Genomic DNA, 20,488 nt, shown 5'->3' on the forward strand with positions numbered 1-20,488 from the left:
CGGAGGATGAAGATCCAGTCGCAGGAGAAGGGGGTGCCCCTGCGCCTGCCCCCCTCAGCTGCCGGTTCGCAGCACTCTGAAATGAGTCGCTTAGCTCCAGGTTCGTTTGGCACCGGGCCATTTGCCTTGGTCTTCTGCCCCTTTCCTCCCCACACGAGCCATCTGGAAAGTATACTTGGAATAGCTTCTGGGCGCTACAAAGCATCTAACAGGGCTGCGCTGAATTGTAAAGGACTTCATTTCACCGATGCAGTAACTCACTGTCCTGTCGTATTTCATATTAATCAATGTGCATTAATTCAGTCTCCACCGAGCACCAGTAATGAATTTCACAAACCTCACAGACTGAGCTGGCATTGCCGGAAAATAATGTATGGCTACAGTGAAAAGAGCAAGAGGGCAAAACAGAATAAGCTGTGCTGGTTTTATATGCTTCTTCCTTCCTTCTTCCTTTACAATAAACTATTAATAAGCCTGAAGGACACACAAATGGAAGTGTTTCTCTCTGTTGTTAATCTGCCAGTCAGTGCCACAATGGTTCCCAGTTCAGCAGAGACTGTCAGACCATAATGCAAGGACACGCAGGAATGTGGGCTGGCACAAGAACACCCACGCTGTACAACTGGAGCCACAAAACAGAAACGTGCAAATCAGAAGCAGCAAGAGTAACTAAGTGGAAACGCTGCCCAGCAGAAAAATTAGCAGTTCATTTATAACACAAGTGCCAATAAACCAACAGACACGTCAGCTGTTTATTTCTTTTCTGACAGTCCGAGCACGTGGCACATTCCCAAATGACTGCGAGACAGTAGGAAACTGCTCATTTTCCAAGAAAGGGCTACGTGGCATTTCAGCCACTAACAACTCACATGGCCCGATTACTTAGGGCTTAGCCACAATTTTACTCCTCTGAATCAGGAGTGACTTCATTGAAGTCAGGCTTACCCCAGGGAAGAACAGATTCAAAGCAAGAGAATTATACAAACCAACTCCCCATCAGGAAGACCCGCATCCCAGTTCACTGGGTTACCCACAGTCCCTGTGGATCGTGCAGCATCAGGGATGTAGGGGTTGTTCAAAGGCAGCACTCCTGAGCCTTCCACAACTAACACAGATACTCTGCAGGCAAGCAACTGCAAGCCCAGCGCAGGTGGCTTTACAGAACCATTTCCCAAAGCCTGCCTCTTGGCCAAGGGCTTTGCAAGGTGCTCTGCGCCTCCTGACCACGCTGTGGATGCATTTCTAGCTCAGCTACAGCACTCTGGCACTTCGCTGATTCACACTCCATCACGTATGAGCCAAAACATTCCGTTTGTACAAAATTCGTGTTCTGCTGTACAATCCCCATGTGCTCCTCACTGAGCAGCACGCATCCCTCTCCCAATGCCCTGCAAGGAGCACAAAACCCAGTTTGGCAGAAACCACCGTGGTGTCGCTGCAGCTGTGCAGAGGACCTTGCTGGCACAGCTCCCTAATGCCACACACTCACCAGTTCAAGGGCAAGACAAGGGACAAAGTACTGGACATGAGTGCTCCTGGGGGTTCTCTCACCCTACTTCTATTTGGGGTGATGTTCATCTGTTGCTCTGCTGCTTCTCTCTAGTTGAAGAGCAGCAATTTGCCCTTCATGGGAACCAATTTACTTCCACACCCAAAATGAATGCTAATTCATACTAATAAATCACATTTTAAAGGAAACAGCGTCCTCTGCAAAGCATGCCTCAGTGAGGTTAAGCTCTTATGTCACTTGGGCAGTATGGAGAACTGCCCTAGGCCAACATCATTTTTACCTTCCATACGAATGACGTAAAACCATTTCTCAGTCCCTCCCCAAAGCAACAGATCATTTCACAAGCTCAGGGAGCCAGGGACCGCAGGGCATTTCCTCTCTAGTTTGCTACAGCCACGCTGTTTGAGGATAGGACAGGGCATTAAACTAAATCTAAGCAGCGAACGCAAGATGAGAGAACAGCTGTGCCCAAAGGGATCCTGCGCCTCTGGCCTGGTGCGGAAACGCCAGCTGGCTCAGAGCGACCCCCTCACCTTGCATCACCCACAAAGTCACACAAAGAACCCTGCCAAGAGGCAGCAGAGTGCTGGTGCAAAGAATCAGCCTGTCTGTGTTCCCCTGCGATGCTTCCTCCCTTCCATGCCATGTGCTAAACCCTTCTGCATTAACAAGCCTCCAGACGACACTGTCACCCCTTCACATCACGGCACAGTGCAAGGCTTGCCAGAGCCACAGCACCGATGCTCCAACCTCCGAGCAAAAGCATGGCACACGGGGCAGGGAATAGGTGCCAGCTGACACAGCAGCCACAGCCACATGCACGCAGGCACAGCCACACCAGCGTGACTGCCCAAAGGCTCCGGGGTAAGTGTCTGCCTGCAGATTCTACCTGCCCCTTCAATGCCTGGGTGTGCTCCAGATGTCTCTGTCATCTGCAGCACACCGACCCCCTGCTGATTAAAGACATCTAGAGCTCAGTGCGGCTCTGCCAGGCTGGCTCCCCGCCACGAGCACAGCGCATCTTCTCCCCTAGAATCACAGCTGGAGCACAGGCAGGCAAGTATCCTCAGGGGCAGCACAGCGGCAAGGCTGGAACACAGAGGCTATGAAAAAGCATCACCTTCGCTCCAGCCCAGGGTGAGGAAGGGAACTGGTTGCCAGATGGGAAAGAGGAAAGCTCTCTGCATCTATTCACTCCTCTAGTCTTTTCCGTCATAATTAAGCCCCTAACACTGAGTAGAGAGGTGGGATGGCTAAACATCAACACTCCTCCTGGCCATTTTCCTACTGTCACACGTGCACCTTCCCCTGCAAATGCCCAGGAAAGCACAGGGAGGGAACGCACAGCCCGTCAGTCCCTGCTGCGGTGGCATCGCATGGTGCTGCCAGCCAGGCTGCCTGACCACAGCCTAGAGCAAACCTTGCAGCACGGCACGGGTTATAACCAGTGCGCAAGGGAAGTGCCGGCTTCAGACAGAACGTTCCGCTGTCTCACTGCTGTGTCCAACGTGATACACATTCCAGTGACTCCAGTTTTCAAAGGTGGTGGTCCTCACTCTGATCAGGCTCAACTTCGTGTCCTCCAAACAACAGGTCAATTTTAAATAGGCTTTTGTTATTTATAATTATCAGAACAAACCCATAACCATACAGCAACGGACAGATATTAGCAGTGCCGCAAAACCCACAGCAGACGCCCCGTTCTGAACCCAGCCCCGCAGCTTCGCCTCCCGCTGAAGGCACCTGTCTCTTGGGACCTCCAGTCTCACCTTGTTCTCATTGGGGGTGAAAACGATGTGGAAAGTCACAAGCATGCCAGGCGGTACTTTGCGGCACACGGCATGGTGGCTGATCAACTTGAAATAAGGTGACCTCTCCAAGGTGACCTTCAGCAGCTGAGGAACCTGCAGAAAAGGTAAGAAAGTATGATTTTGCAGCTCGTGGAAACAGGAGAAGAGACCTGCCGACAGCCTTCCTTAACCACCTTTCCAAAGCACTTTTAGCTCTGGAGGTACGTGCACATAATACACAAGAGTCAACATTAATCCCTTCTGCCTGGGCAAAACAGCTCACGGCCAGAGGCAGCAGGGCAATGAAGGAAGGGCCAAGCAGGGAAGACACCAGCAGCACCGAGATATAATATCTGAATCAAGCCACCCGTGTATTCAACAAGCCCAAAGAACCTGCCGGCTTCTGCCCGTACACATCCACGCAGTCATGCCCCTAGAAGGGGACTGTGTTATCTGAAGGCCAAACAGTACGTGTTAATCCTGGGGGAAGGAAGAAATGCACTTTAACGTGCTGGGTTTGAGCGGGGCAGTCTAGCTGCGGTGCTACAGTCATGCGGGCAGACCAGCAAGAGGAGGAGACCACACATACTGTGGCCTCACTGGGAATAAAAGCAGGCCTGAAGAGCAAAAGGAGGACCATGGGAAGACAAAGAGACAACCCCACAAACTGAGGATGGCTAGGAAAATTCACAGGGAGCTGTAAAGAAGCAAGGGAGAAGCACAATACGCTACAAGGAAAGGCTGATGCAGAGGATGAGAGCCAGCAACTTGACAAAGTGATGGAAAGCCAGGCGACCCCCCAGGCTGTGCCTATCAACTATGGGCTCCAAAGGCATCTTCTGCCTCGAGATACATGACCGGCACTGACTGGCGCTGGAGTCTCGGTTTTAAAAGCCAACCTCTGCTCTCTGGAGGCTCCTGCTGCCTGTGACCGTAGCCAGGCAGCTGCCAGCGCAGGCAAGCCAGATCCCTGGGGACCCCTGCCCACCCCCAGCAGTCCCTGCAGGCACCCTGCTGCACGGTTCTGCCCTCTGGGACACCACCAGCACACAGACAGCACACAGGCATTTCTCAAGCACATTGAGAGCGACGCCTGAGCACCAAATCTCAAAGTCTAAAGCAGGTGATTTGGACTGACGGGCAGCTTCACTGACAAACAACAAACCCACAGGAGGCTTGGAAAAAATGGAGGCTCGTTCTGCACCACCCACCCGAGCCTGGTAACCCGTGGCCAAGGCAGTCCTGAACTCTCCAAACGCCCTTGGAACCCAGCAGGGTCCTGGGGCAGCGGGTTCCAGGAGCCAGTTTCACAGTGCACACAAGCAGTTTGGTCACCAAGTCCCTTAGGAGAGGAGCACGTGTGGCTAAGACCTTCAGCAAAAGCCACCCGGAACACCTGAGGGTGCTGAGGAACAGCCTGAAGACAGAAAAGCAATTGTACAACACAGGTAAGAGCAGTAAGTATATAGCGAAGCACTTCTGTAGTTGCACGATTACAGAGCCTCTATTTGGAATATATTTTGCTGTCAGCTGGATTTTTAGGGGGCAAACAACTTCAGGCTGCCGTGCAGTATAAGATTCAGAAGAATCTGGGAAACCAGCGCGAAAACTCTGAGACAGAGCACAACACTGCTCTGCTCTTCTCCAGGACATCGCCAAAAGCCAACAAAATTAGAATAGAACACTCTCTCAGGATTATCATCTCTACCTTTCTGTATTTAGAACATACCAAGGATTTTCCTTAGAGCTGATCTTACTTTTACACCCACGCTCTCCAATGGTTGAGGTCTTACCGGCTTCAAAACTAGTTCGGTTTGGAAAAAAACCCACATTCACACATTGCCTCCCCCTTTACAGGGCACGTAAATCCCAAGGCGCAGCTGGACAAGTTTATTATTCCTTACTGGGAAGGGCAGAAATGTTATGCAGATGTTCTTTTCCACCCGAGGAAGCATGAACAGAGCAAATCAACTGTTTGCCTGTTGGCTGGTACTTGGCAAAGATAACCATTTTGAAGTGCTGCATGGATAATGGAGCAGCTGAAGCCAAAAGACTCAGTGGGAACGAAGCAGAGAGTAGGAAGAGAGAAACTGAGGCACATTTTAATTGGGGAAGAAGATACCTACAGCAAGGGGTGCCCAAAACCCAGTGCAGACCACACCAGTGGCATTCCCTGGGTGCAGGCACCCATGCCACATCTTATCCACGTTCCCAAGTTAAATGCCAGACCAGGAATGGTGCAGTACTCTCCAGGAATAACTGAGGGACCACACACGCATCCTTCCTAGCCAAAGGGTCTTCCCTTTTCGCCCACATCCCTGTCAAAACCTGTTCTCTCAGGAGATTCTTGGACTTCTCCCGCTGTCCTTCCACCCGCAATACACCTTGGCAGCTTTTTTTTGTTGTCCACCTGTTTGTCCCCCCCAGCAGGTAAATCTGGAAATCTGGGGGGAATTCACCGGCTCTTGCGCACACTTCCATCTTCCCATCCCACCCTCCCCTCACGCATACCTCTTATTCTTCATTACAGAAGAGTACCCTTAATTACACCTCTCTTCCTGACCTTTCTCTGCTGCCAGTGCACTTACTGCTACAGATCAAGAGAAACCCTTGCGTGTAGGAAAGCGCGCAGGGAGAGAACACCGAGCTCAGCTCCTTTCCTCCCTCTGCCTTTTCCCACCAGCTTGCTCTTGGCACATGCCTCATTCCAGCAAATATTTCCCCAACTGAAATTCAAAAGGTCTCAACTTCCCTCTTTACAGTGGAACAAAACTGCTGACATTTTCCAACTTTTCCATTTGCAACTTTCTTGGGAAATCTCAAAATGATCAGGTTTTTCAAGCAAAGGTGGAGACCTCCGAGGGCACTTGACTCTGAACGTGCTGTGGCTCTCCAAAGGGAAAACAGAGCATCACGTTGCCTCAGAAAAACCTGAGCAGAACCCAATTAAGCTTAGCAGGAGCCTGAAGCGGCACCTAAAGGCCTCCCACTGCTTCTGCTACATCAGTCTGTTTCCACTGCTGTTTCAAAACGCCTTTCCTGAAGCGCTGTTACCACTAATTATAACTTACTCCAGCATAAAGTGGAGAAGACCCCACCCCGAGCTCTGACAGCCCGTTCAGCTCTCTGTGCAGCTCACCCAGAGGCAGAGGTGCCCTGTGGAAACTGAGATTAACCACGGAGCCACCAGGACGCGGTGCACACTCGAGGGAAAGCACGAGGGCAGGGAAGAACTGTACAGCCCCCAACATTCCCAGCCGTGCAGGGCTTCCACGGGGAAAGGTGCTGACTAGAAAAGCTCCTGTCAGCGAGGTACTACCAACACACAGCCAAAACCAGGGCAAGAAACCTCAGCATGGCAAGATTTCCACCATCTCGCAAAATAAAGGTGACGAGACCTTTTACTCCGGATGCGCTGTGCTGCAGCAGGTGACTGGCTGTGCTGTGCACCGCGCGGACAACACTGCTCTCCAGTTCCAGCACAGGGTTAAACTTCCACATCCCAGCACCTACCTTGTCCTCGTTCCTCAGAATCAGTGGCACTTCATAGACCTCGTAGGGGACGTAGCTCTGGAATACCACCTCTGACGGGAAAGGCTGGAACGAGTGCTGTTTCGGGGAAGGTGCCGAGAACTGCAGATGCAAAACAGAGTTTCAGCCGCTGGGAGAAAGATTCATCAATCAGAGAATACTACATCGGTCCCCAGTGAAGTACAGTCTCCCGGTGAGTACGCCTGCCCAGCTCACGCCAGGGGAACGGCAGCTCACCCACCTGTGCTCTGAGCAGATCAAAAGTTTCTGGGCCACACCGAGCAGGCTCAAGCGAGCAGCTCTTTTGCTGGCCGTTTCTCCAGGTTTCCTGCTCCAAAAGGCAAGGCAGCGCTTACCTCCGGCAGAGCGCTGGGCTAACAGTCACACAGCTCCAGAGCACTTACTGCGAGAGCCGTAAGCACTCGTGCAGCAAGTGAAAGCAAGAATTTACAGGAGACTCCATGGGAAACAGTCTGGGGATTATCTTTACCCTGAGACAGTGACCAAGTCCAACCCATCCTCAAATCTCTTTTTTGATACACAGCCTAGAAACCATGAGGAAGAGAAGACAGGCCAAAAAGGAACACCGCCGTTAAGAAAGCAACAGATGAGGTGATAAGGTTCAGCTCCTTCCCCAGCACTACTGCTCAACTTGAGTAAGGCTGGACTTGGCATCTCCTTTTCCCATGAGCTTTCAACGGATGCTTCATTGCAGTCCATTATTGCCATGTCAGTTAGTACCACCACAGAAGCGTGCCTGACGACACACAGAAACAGCAAACGCTTACAGCGCAGAGGCATTACTTGGAGAAAATCCCTCCCTGCTTTGTCTCCCCCCTTCCAGCTGAACTCTTCGCACTCACAAGACACAGGCACATCTCCTGCTTCTGCACAGCAGTCAGGGTCGTGCTGAAGCCAGCGGCCACAGCACCCGGCCAGTTCTGTGCGTGCTCGTCCGAGGCGTTCCCAACCTCACACGCTGTCTAGGGCAATCCCCAACCAATTTGTTACAGGTCTCTTGCTGGCACTTTTCCACTCAACAGCCTACCTCAGTCATCTACCCCTTTGGAACGTGCGTTACACTAAGCAGATGTGTAAGAAGAGCAGCTTTCAACATACGTGTAAACAAACACTGATCCAGATAAAGCACACCCGCTCCCCTCTGCCCAGCGCCATTCCCCTGTGTACCTGGCAGCCTGCAAAATCTAACACCCCGTAAGGGTCCCACTCGTCGTTCCAACCCAAAGCATTCATGCAATTGCTTGAGCTACACCTTGAGTAGTTACCGTAGGCCCTCAGCCCCCAAAGGCCAACGCAGCCACCACTGAGGGCATCCGATGACCCCAAGCGTTTGACAGAGACTACACCAAACCAAGGGCTGCCTATTTCAGCAGGAGGGTGGGAAATTGCAAGCTTGCATCCTTGTGTCCCGCCCCAGCCTTCCTCCAGTATCATGCTTTAGCCACAGAAGCTCGTCTCCAGCAAAAGCCACCAACTTCAGCAGAGGTGCTTTATATGGGCTTAGTGCAGGCCAGGACTTCAACAGCTCACTGGGGGAAAACGTTTCACCTTTCCCCCAGCAGAAGGAACTCCACCACCACCAGCAGCAGTTTGAAACGACAACAGGACTTAGTCACCAAAGTATTTAGATAAGCTGGAGGCAAGCCTGTCACAAGCATAGGCCCACTTCAAATGTCACGTCAAACAGCAAGGAAAAGGGCAAGAAAAGGCTACCTTATGATGGGACGCTTCGCTCATGTCTAGAATCTGGATAATCTGGGGTCGCCGCATCTCCCGAGTGCTGGCCAGCCTCTGCCTGGTGGTAAGAGACGTCTCCTTCAGGAAGGCAGAGGGAGTCAGCTGAAATGCAAAACACCAGCAAGAGCTACAGAACTGCCTTCATTCAGAAAGGCTTTTCTTGTTCAAGAGCCACTGATGAATAATTTGTGATCACAGCCACTAGGATAGTCCTGGAAGCCCCATAATTACCCGCTGAAATATTTAACATCAGTAAAGTAATGATAGAGAGCGGAATACACATGCTCCAACCAAGTGGCTCTGTCCCATTAGCTTCTCCTTTGTGATTTGATGTGACATGTTGGGGGATTTGGCTCTTCGGGCATTTGTTTCCTCTTCAGATTTGCTGGATTGAGCCAGTGACCTTTGAAGAAGGTCGGGAGGAGTTACCAGCAACCCCCTAACTCCATCCTTGCACAACGCTTACAACCACCACACGCGTGGAGACGTCACTGCTGGGTGAGTCAGAGGAAAGCAGAGAAGCAGTGTTGTGCCAAGACCGAGGTGGAGAGGAATGGCTCCAAGTTTTAGTTATCTCTTTTGAATTAGCACTTGTTTTCTCTGTTCTGGCCTCCGAGACCCCTCCACAGAAGTATGCAGAGAGATCTCCTCGACAGAGCCTCAGCGCCAGGTCGCCTTCAGTCAGGTGAGCTCTGGTCAGCAAAGGACGTCTGAGGATGGGGAGGAGGAATTGCCCTGGCTCCGCTGCTGTCTGCAGCGCTGGATCTGTGCTCCACACGGGATACAGGACAGAACAACTGTTCTGGAACCTGTTCCATCTGGGACCAGCCATGCCTCTCAAAGCCTTTGGGCAGAGTTCGAGCAGCCCACCACATGCCCAGCTGCCTGGAGGGCAGGTATGGTCAGAGCAGCGCTGGCAAGCATCCCGACGTGACAAAACATTGCTGCCCACACAAAGGGGACAGAACGAAGCACACGCTCACGCTTCAGCTATTCCGGTGCAATGCCCGGTACGTCCATTTAAATTGGCTCCGGTGGCACATCCAGACAGACTCTGGGCTTGCCCTGAAGCAGCACACAGTCCATCCCCTACTGCACCATGGTCACCACCTCCGACAGAAGCATGGCAGCAGAGAGACGGGGAGGTGGTGTCCAGCTTCACAGTGCGGCCAGACAACAGGAGGGGCAGGTAGAGGAAGGACGCGGGGGCAGTTTCCAGCCTTACACAGCTCCTACCTGGCCGCAGCAGGTACTTACAGTTGCAGGCTTCTCTGTCCCTCTGGCTAGCTTCAGATTACGAGGCACTACCACTTGCCTCGGGAATCCACCAGCCATCCTGGAGGACCCTGTGAACGAGCAGGGCTTTCCAGTGGCCATGCCTCAGTTGACCTGCAAGGAACAACAACAGGACTTTGAAAATCCAGAATCCCCTTCATGGCAGACCCAAAGGAGACAGCTGTGTCTCCAGGCTGTAGCATCCTTCATAACTGGAGAGCAGGCGGCCTCCCCACCCTGTCTCATCATTAGACCATGTTGAAGCAGAAGAGTGAAGATTGATAGAAGTAAAACCCCACAACAAACATTCCCTGAGCCAAAACAGCCTTTCACAAGCCACACGCACACATCAGAGCCTGCTGGCATTTCTCACCTTCTCCCCCCAACTTCCACCTGTTTTGGAACTATTTACTGGAATTTTTATCCAAATCTCGATTAATACCCAAACTGTCCTTTATTACTCTTCAAAAGTTTTTCGGTGGGAACAAAAGGGAAATGTCACTTCACTGCTTCATTTTGCAAAAGCAGCTGACCCAATGCGACTCTGCGCCTGACCCTACTAAGCGCTCAGATTATTAGGAACAACCTTAAAGCCGGGGATCGCTGCTGCCCCGAGCATGAAAATCAGACGGCTCTCCTACTTTGCAAACCAAATGCCCACCCTTTGTGCAAGGAGGTTGGTGATGGTTTTAACTAATGGAGCACAGAGCTCAGTACTCTGATTATCAACTATGGTTTCTCAAAGCTAATTTGGTTAAGTTGCAAAAATGATCCAGCAAATAGGACTCCCTCCAGGCATGAAATTGCCACAGTGACCAAGAACCTTTCTCCATGGAGAACGAGGGCCCCTTTTTTCACTTATTAACACCCAAACTCAAGGCTCCCTACAGGCGTTTGAAGCTGTAACAGCAGAAAGAAAAGCATGAAACCATTCAAGCTGCATGAGCAATTAGCTCAAATAGAAACGCAACGTATGTGAAAGCAGGGCCACTTATAGGCTATCCTCATGGCAGCTCTTCTCCAGCATCCTCATCCTGCAGGCTGCATGGGTCAACAGGTCCATGGGCCGTTCTTTTTCTACCACCAGCCTGCTGACGACCTCTCCATCTGCATCTCAAAAAGTGCGGGTGCAAGAAAGGGAAAGAGGAGAAAACACCCCCAGAAAGCGGGTCTCAAGCACCGACAAAAATCAAAGAGAGGTCTGTACAGCACTTACTAAGCACTACTTTGGACTAGAAATCATTTCCCCTCCCTTCCTGGCTAACTGGACCAAGGGACGGATGGATTTGCCCACTTCTTATTTTATGGGACTTGAAAGACCCGGCACTACCCTAACACTTTTTGACATCCCGAAATTAAGCAAAAACTCACAGATCCCAGCTTCAGGTAAATTCATCCAGACACTGCAGACAAGCTACTCATTTCTTTAAGGAGTACAGAAAAACCTCCACGCTGACTTACAAAGCAAGAACTTAATTCCTATTTTGCTTGCCTGGGGAGGACCCCAAGCACATCAACGCAAAAGAGAACAGGCAAATCACCGTGTTGCCACAGCTCCAACAATGCCTTTGGGGTGTCCTCTGTTGTTGCACCTGGTGAGCAGCCACCTAATGAGCTTGTTCCAATTAACCGTGCACACATCTACACACACGCCAGCCGAGGACATCCAACTTACAAGGCCATCTCGGCTGCCAGGGAGCTTCACGCATTTTCAGCGCAGCATACGGCATAAACAAACGCTTCCCATGAGACTCACGGCCACAAGCAAACCAAATCAGCACATCTGCTCGGCAGGGAACCAGGAACCCTCCGCTGGAAAACCAGCATACATTATCTGGAGCTTTACAGTCCGGTCAGGGAAGATAAAAGCTGGCTCTCCAGCCAGCTAGCTTGTGGCAGCTCACTGCAACACGTGTCCCACATGTTGTCCAGACACAAACCTGAGCAGGACCTGCAGAGCTCAGATATGACACCCCGGTGCGCTCCAGGCTCCAAGACAGACGCGCTCTAAAGAAAGGGAACCGGACGCTGGGTGATGCTTCCTGCCTCAGAAGGCAGAACTCCAAGACAGACGTCAAGGTGAGACCCATCAGGGCTCTCATGCTTGGCCTCAGATGCACTCACAGGGCTGCCACCACGTGCTCCTGCCCACCGCTCCCCCACCTCAGAAGCAATGCCAGAGCCTCCCCGGCTCGGCACAGAAGTGACTCCTGCCTGCTGCAGGCAAGCAGCACAGCTGGAGCCAGGCTTCACACTCAGAGTGTTACCGAAATCCCGGAATGAAGAACTTATCGACACCAATGTGATGTAGATAAGCAGACACTTCTTTATTGACGGCCGGGTGCGTGAGCGAGTCCTCTCACGATCAACGCACACCAGGTCCCAAAATCAGATTCCATATAGAGAACTTATTCATACATATTCATTAAATATTCATGCATAATCATAACATTTCCCGTAGATCATTAACATACTCTCCTCCTATATCCGATTCTGCGCAGTAAAGCTTAGAAAGGTCTAGAAATGGGTCTGGGGTACCATTTGGGTAGGTGGTATGTGAGTCGGTGGTCGCGATCTCCCCCTGCCGGAATTACCTTTTACTAAAGTTCACGGTTTCTTGGCAGGCACCTACAAGCTGTTCCAGTCGACTCTCCCCAGTTCCCATTCATCTCATATTCTGACGTTTCAATACACCTCTGCGTACAGAAGACTGGTTAAATACAAAGGAACCTTTCAACCCTAGAGTTATTACCTAAGTTTTAACAATGGTTCCAGCCCCTTCTTCTAGCCTTGGTACAGGACGTACAGAAGATCTCATAACAACTTTTACTGTGCAGCTATAAGTTTCATTAAAAATATTTCTTATCCTTCTATTTTTCAATTTTATAAAATGATTTTATAAAATCAATTAATCAATCAAATAAAGTCAATCAATCTTAACTTATTAACAAATTGATAACAAGAGGACTTGACAAAGCAGCCGCAGGTGCTTAGCAAGGGAAACCGCTAGCTGCAAAGTGCCTTCATGGAGCTGCATGGCAGAAGCCACATGGAACCTGTGCAAAGCCTGCAAGCACCTCAGCATCCAATGCTGGCATCTCAGCCTGCTCTCAAACCCAACCACCCTGCTCCCACACTCAGCTGCGTCCCTGCCATTGAACTCCTCTGGTTTTCCAGCCCAAACCTTTCCGCCCTCCCAGGGAGATGGAGAGGGCCAAATCCATTCCTCAGCCCTGCTCGTCAGCCCAGACAAGATTTTTATCGATTTGTTAATAAGTTAAGATTGATTGATTTTATTTGATTGATTAATTTTTTATAAAATCATTTCATAAAATTAAAATATAGAAGGGTAAGAAAAAAAATCTTATAAGAAACTTATAGCTGCACAGTAAAAGTTGTTATGAGATCTTCTGTACGTCCTGTACCAAGGCTAGAAGAAGGGGCTGGAACCATTGTTAAAACTTAGGTAATAACTCTAGGGTTGAAAGGTTCCTTTGTATTTAACCAGTCTTCTGTACGCAGAGGTGTATTGAAACGTCAGAATATGAGATGAATGGGAACTGGGGAGAGTCGACTGGAACAGCTTGTAGGTGCCTGCCAAGAAACCGTGAACTTTAGTAAAAGGTAATTCCGGCAGGGGGAGATCGCGACCACCGACTCATATACCACCGACCCAAATCGTACCCCAGACCCATTTCTAGACCTTTCTAAGCTTTACTGCGCAGAATCGGATATAGGAGGAGAGTATGTTAATGATCTACGGGAAATGTTAGGATTATGCATGAATATTTAATGAATATGTATGAATAAGTTCTCTATATGGAATCTGATTTTGGGACCTGGTGTGCGTTGATCGTGAGAGGACTCGCTCACGCACCCGGCCGTCAATAAAGAAGTGTCTGCTTATCTACATCACATTGGTGTCGATAAGTTCTTCATTCCGAGATTTCGGTAACAGTTTTGGCGACCCAGATGGGACCTCCCTGAAGGAGACCGGAGGAGTCGGGGACCTGATCGGTTCCAGCCGGCACCGAGGATTTCTCGGGGATACCCATCGATCCCCGATCCGTAAGGCTCTTCACGACGTTCCCTGGATTTTTGGGTAAGACACTTCTTTTTTTAATTGTAGTAAGTAAGTGCACTAGAGGAAGTGGGCAGGAGTCCCACTATAATAAGTGTATGGGAAAGAGTGGGATGGAGTCCCACCAGTGGGTTGGAGTGCCACTGAGTAAGTCTGCCTGTCAGACGCGGTAAAAGAGCTGCGCAGGGTAGGACTAGGAGTCTGCCTGTAAGACATAACGAAAGCTATTGCAGGGTTGGACAAAAGTGTAGACAAGAGAAACTATATGCTATAGTGTTCTCTAAGGTAGTGCCTCTAACAAGAAGTTAGAAGAAGTTTTTGGGGTTTTTTGTTGTTTTGTGAGTTTGTGTATTAAGAAGAAAATTAAGAGGTATAATATTGTGTTGTATGTTTGTTTAAAGTAACTGTGGGAAAGTGTGAGTGTGGCTGTAAGTGTGAGACGTATAATTGAGCACGAAAGCGAGTGTGGAGTGTGGATCCGCGGATCGGAGTGACAGAGTTGAATAATTGTGTATTGTATTGTGAGTAATTACGCCATGGCAACTAAGTTAACTCGGTTGTTTAAAAGTAAAAGCATGGGTAATCTTGCTGTAAATGACAAAATCCCGAAAAATTCTTTGTTGGGATGTTTATTGGCACGTTGGGGAAATTTACAGGATGATCTGCAAAAGAGCCAGATGATTGAGTATTGTAATAATTTGAGTATTGTAATAATTGGTGGCCTTTGTATATATTGGATGATCAGGAAAAGTGGCCCACGAATGGGACACTGAATTATAACACTATTTTGCAGTTAATGCTGTATTGTAAAAGAGAAGGGAAATGGAATAAAATGCCAGGTGTGGATTTGTTTTTTGACTTAAGACAAAGAAAGGATTGGCAGGATGAATGTAAGCTAACTATTAGAGATAATTTGGTAATGGCTATAACTTCTGATAATAAGAAAGTGGAAAAAAATGTTGTTTAAGTTGTGAGGTTGGGAGTGGATACAGGAGCGACATTTTTCTATTAAATACCTGTAAAGGAAAAATTGGAACAAAAACAGGCCATTCCTGCAACCCCTGGATTTGAAATTTGGAAATAAGACAATTACACATGAATTTTTGTATGTACCAGAATGTCCGATACCCTTCTTAGGAAGAGATTTGCTATCCAAATTAAATGCACAGATTGTTTTTGACGAAGGAGAACTTTTCTTGAAAATACCTGAGTCAAAAACGGGAGAAATCCTGATGATACAAGAAAAGGTAAAGGAACAAGAAATTCCACCGGAGGTGGATTTGGCAGTGATCCCTACTGTATGGGAAACAAATACTCCTGGTAAATTGAAACTAGCAGAACCTGTTAAAATAGATTTGAAGGAAGGTGCAGGAACAGTGAGAATTAAACAATATCCAATCAAACCGGAAGTGAGACAGGAATTGAAGAAATGGAGTGATAAATTTTTGGAGTATAAAATTTTGGAAGAATGTGAATCTGAGTATAATACTCCTAATTTACCAGTCAGAAAACCTTCGGGTGAATATAGGCTGGTGCAAGACTTGAGAGCAGTAAATCAAATGGTTAAGGATATTTATCCTGTAGTAGCAAACCCTTATACACTATTAACAGCATTGAGGGAGAATTATCAGTGGTTTACAGTGCTTGATTTAAAAGATGCTTTCTTTTGTATACTTTTGGAAAAGGAAACCAGAAAACTGTTTGCTTTTGAATGGGAAAATCCTCAAACCGGGCGAAAGATGCAGCTGACATGGACTAGATTACCCCAAGGATTTAAAAACAGTCCAACTATTTTTGGAAATCATTTAGCAAAGGAATTTGAAATCTGGAAACAGGACAAACCAAGACCTGGGCATTTACTATTACAATATGTGGATGACATATTGATTGCTACAGAAGAAAGATTTACTTGTATACAGGTGACTATTGACCTCTTGAATTTCCTGGGACTAAATGGGTATAAGGTATCCAGGAAGAAAGCCCAGATAGCCTGCCAGACTGTGATATATCTGGGCTTTGAGATTTCAAAAGGACAACGACAATTAGGAAAAAATCGCACAGAAGCTATTTGTGGTATACCTGAGCCGAGAAATATTCATGAACTCAGAGCATTTTGGGGAATGACTGGGTGGTGTCACCTTTGGATCATGAACTATGGGCTAATAGCTAAACCTCTGTACGAGGCCCAAAAGAACTCTCCCTTTGTCTGGGGCCCACAACAGCAAAAGGCTTTTGTAGAGTTGAAATGTGCCTTAATGTCTGCACCTGCCTTGGAACTGCCGGATCTAACCAAAGATTTCCAGCTGTTTGTACATGAAAGACAACACCTGGCACTGGGCGTGTTAACCCAGAGGATAGGAAGCTGGAAACGACCAGTCAGATATTTCTCTAAACAACTGGACACAGTGAGTAAAGGGTGGCCAAACTGCCTTCGAGCAGTGGCCGCAACAGTGATGCTCATACAAGAAGCTCGGAAATTGACTTTGGGAAGAACAATAACAGTCTATGTTCCACACATGGTGACAACTGTCCTAGAACAGAAGGGGGGACGTTGGCTGACCCCCAGCCGAATGATGAAATACCAGGTGGTATTGACTGAACAGGATGATGTGATTCTAAAGACAACTAACCTGGTAAATCCTGCAGTGTTTTTAAGTTCCATACAGGAAGAAGGACGACTGGAACATGATTGCTTGGCTACCATCAAGTATGTTTATTCTAGTTGTGAAGATCTGAAGGATGTGCCGTTGGAGAGACCAGACTGGGAACTGTGTACTGATGGAAGCAGCTTTATGGAACAAGGAGTCCGATACGCCGGATATGCGGTAACAACAGAGACTACAGTTATAGAAGCAGGAGCATCGGCGAGTACCACATCAGCCCAAAAGGCAGAACTCATCGCTTTAATTCGAACCTTAGAGATAAGCAAAGACAAGAGAGTAAATATCTGGACTGACTCAAAATATGCCTTTGGGGTAGTGCATGTCCATGGAGCTTTGTGGAAAGAGAGGGGGTTATTGTCCTCTCAAGGATCAAACATTAAGCATCAAACAGAAATTTTACGATGATTGCAAGCAGTTCAAAAGCCAGATCAAGTAGCAATCATGCACTGTAAGGCACATCACATTGGGAATACAAAAATAATAGCTGGGAATAATTTAGCTGATAGAACAGCGCAAAAAAAAAAAAAAAAAAAAAAAAAGGGAGCAAAGAAACAAGCATTGCAAATGGCAATAATTCCTTCTAAAACAGTAACCCTTCCTAGGGAAAAACCGAGATATTCAGAGGAAGATGACAAATTGGGTCGGTTATTAAATGCTAAGAAAAACGTAGCTGGATGGTGGATAACTCCTAATGGACAGGTAGTAATTCCACCTCTTGTGATGAGAGAGATAATTCAAACGAGACATCAAGAATGTCACTGGGGGGCAGAAGCCTTAGTAACATCTTTACGAAAGCAAGTAATATCAGTTAAGATGTTGGGAATAGCTAAAATGGTAACTGCAAAGTGTGAAGTATGTTTGAAAAATAATCCAGTGATTAAGAAAAAGGTTCAAATGGGTAGACTGAAGTCTGGTACAGAACCTGGAGATTATTGGCAAGTAGATTTTTCAGAGTTACCTAGACAAAATGGGTACCGGTACATCCTGGTAAGGGTTGATACTTTTACAGGATGGCCAGAAGCCCTTCCCTGTCGCACCACACAAGCAAAAAGAGGTTGTGAAGTGGTTATTACAAGAAATAATTCCGAGATTTGGAGTTCCTATTGGAATTTCCTCTGACAGAGGTCCACACTTTGTGGCTGAAGTAGTCCAAAGTGTTAGCAAAGTATTGGGTATTAATTGGGATTTGCATGCGTCTTGGAGACCACAATCTAGTGGGAAAGTGGAGAGGATGAATCAAACTTTGAAACGACAAATAAGCAAGATTTGTCAAGAAACCAGTCTAAAGTGGCCTCAGGCACTTTCATTGGCATTATTATGAATCAGGGTACAGCCAAAGAGTGGAACCTCAGTCAGTCCTTATGAATTATTATATGGAAAACCATATGAGTCTCCAGAACCAAATCTAAACATACATGTAAAAGGAAAACAAGATGTGTATAACTATTTGCTTTTTCTAAGGAAAACTTTGGCTGTGATTTGGAGTGTAGTAATTTGGAATAGACCTTTACCCGTGGAAAATTCCGTGCATTATTTCCAACCAGGAGACTATGTCTATGTGAAGACCTGGGCCTCCGAACCTTTGCAGGAGCGCTGGAGAGGACCTTTCCAGATACTGTTAACCACTTTTATGGCTATCAAGATAGCTGAATCAGATGCTTGGATACATTATACTCGAGTGAAGAAAGCACCTACTCCATGGAAGATTGTCAATCGTGACCCAGAGACTTTAAAATTGACACTGAAACATGTCTAATTTTTATATTGGATTTTATTTTGGTCGGTAGTGTTGGTAGGATCATGGGCCAGCTTGGTGGACAGGAACAAAAGACAAGTAGAAACAGAACAAGTGATTGAAATTCCCAAACAAATGGCTGAGGAAAATTTGATGGTAGGATTGATTAAAGAATTTGCCAATTTACAAAATGTCACGCAGATCACTGCTTGTTTGCCAATACCAAGGGCAGTAGGTGAATCTATTCCATGGGGAATTTTAACTATGAATTTGACTAACCTGGAACATAAAAATGAAACCAACTATTGTGAACAAAGGCCAGTGACTCAATGGTACGAGCAAGTGAAAGTCATTAGAAAACAGTGGAAAACTCCAGGTAGTCTGGCGGATTGTGAAAAATTGTTAAATCATGTTTTTACCAAAATAGGGAGATTTAAGACTGTGGGATGGTGTTCTCATGATGAACAATTTAAAATCAATGTGAGCAAAAGTGTCATGGAATGGAAGTGTAACAAAACTGGCCAAAGCACCCAATTAGTAGACCAGTGGGACTCTATATGGTCTATGTCCATATTTTCCCATTTTCAGTATATGGCAAGAACTTCTTGGTGTTTTACCTGGGATGGAAAGGTTTTTTCAGTATTACCCTGGGTTGATGATAGGTCAACTACATTGGGAGAGAAGGAAAATAAAATAGTGCCATGGTGGAAATGTGAAAAAGTGTATGATTGTAGTAATGCAGACTTAGTAATCCAAAGAATTCCTCCGTTGGCCGCTGCTTTGAAATATGGTTGTTTTTGTCGAGGTCTTAAGAATACTCTCAATTTAACCAGCACTCTTACAGTCAGAAGAGGAACTTTGTTTAGTTGTAGAAAATCTACTATTCGAAGTCCAGGACATTTAGTTTGGGCATTAAGTGATGGAACCTGGACAACACACTTACCATTAGATGGTAAGGTGAAACAAATCACTTTAGGCATGCCAACATTGTGTCCAATTTGGAAGAAATCACCATTTAAAGGATCTCTAGAGAATTTAGAATTGAAACCAATAAAGAGATCTGGGATAAATGATGATATTTGGAATGAACCATCTACAGGACTGAAAATTGGCTGGGCACTGGAATCACTTTTAAATCCTACAGCTTCATATAGAAACAGAGTATGGCTCTATCATTTAACTGGTCAAGTGGAAAAATTAGCAAACGTTACCAAAAAAGGGTTTAAGGAATTGAATATACAATTACAGGCAACTTCCAGAATGACTTTACAAATAGAATGGCACTAGATATGCTCCTACTTAAAGAACATGGAGTGTGTGGGTATCTCAAGGATAAATTGGACCACTGTTGTATCCACATTCCAAATGTCACTCACGATGTGGAACATGATCTAGACCTATTGGGAAAAATTGAAAAAGAAACTGAAACAATTCAAAAGGATATGTCAGAAGATTGGCTTGGGAAAATTTTTAACAAACTGGGATGGAATTTGAGCTCTTGGATACAATCTATAATTAAGACTTTGTTTCTGTTACTAGTTGTCTTTTTGATGAGCATGCTAGTATATGCATGTTTCAAGAAAGAGTTTACCAATAGAATTGCAGTGAATCGTATGATTATGAGAGAAGTACCAACTATTTCACCAAGACATGATCCATTACCAAAATATGTTGAAACAAAAGATATATGAATAATGTGAAAGTATTGAAATAATGATTTTCAACACTTTCAAAGGGGGGAAATGTTATCGATTTGTTAATAAGTTAAGATTGATTGATTTTATTTGATTGATTAATTGATTTTATAAAATCATTTCATAAAATTAAAATATAGAAGGATAAGAAAAAATCTTATAAGAAACTTATAGCTGCACAGTAAAAGTTGTTATGAGTTCTTCTGTACGTCCTGTACCAAGGCTAGAAGAAGGGGCTGGAACCATTGTTAAAACTTAGGTAATAACTCTAGGGTTGAAAGGTTCCTTTGTACTTAACCAGTCTTCTGTACGCAGAGGTGTATTGAAACGTCAGAATATGAGATGAATGGGAACTGGGGAGAGTCGACTGGAACAGCTTGTAGGTGCCTGCCAAGAAACCGTGAACTTTAGTAAAAGGTAATTCCGGCAGGGGGAGATCGCGACCACCGAC

General features: G+C 46.8%; 1 protein-coding gene and 1 long non-coding RNA gene across 2 annotated transcripts in view; one reads left to right on the forward strand and one right to left on the reverse strand.

Annotated features, from left to right (window-relative positions):
* Positions 1–8,622, reverse strand: part of LOC308057572 (hydrocephalus-inducing protein homolog) — a gene marked incomplete at both ends in the record, with an annotated part of 97,928 nt that extends 89,306 nt beyond the window's left edge. Inside the window, 4 exons of the mRNA XM_080411650.1 lie at positions 3,280–3,414; positions 6,814–6,951; positions 7,695–7,814; positions 8,566–8,622. Of these exons, the coding sequence (XP_080267776.1) occupies positions 3,280–3,414; positions 6,814–6,951; positions 7,695–7,814; positions 8,566–8,622 (450 nt within the window). The remainder of the gene's footprint in view (positions 1–3,279; positions 3,415–6,813; positions 6,952–7,694; positions 7,815–8,565) is intronic.
* The window catches only part of LOC308057581, a 309,793-nt gene that overhangs the window by 256,585 nt on the left and 32,720 nt on the right, over positions 1–20,488 (forward strand). The window lies entirely within an intron of this gene.

This window comes from Falco punctatus (genome assembly GCF_963210335.1).
Source record: "Falco punctatus genome assembly, contig: scaffold_52, whole genome shotgun sequence".
Taxonomy (NCBI): domain Eukaryota; kingdom Metazoa; phylum Chordata; class Aves; order Falconiformes; family Falconidae; genus Falco; species Falco punctatus.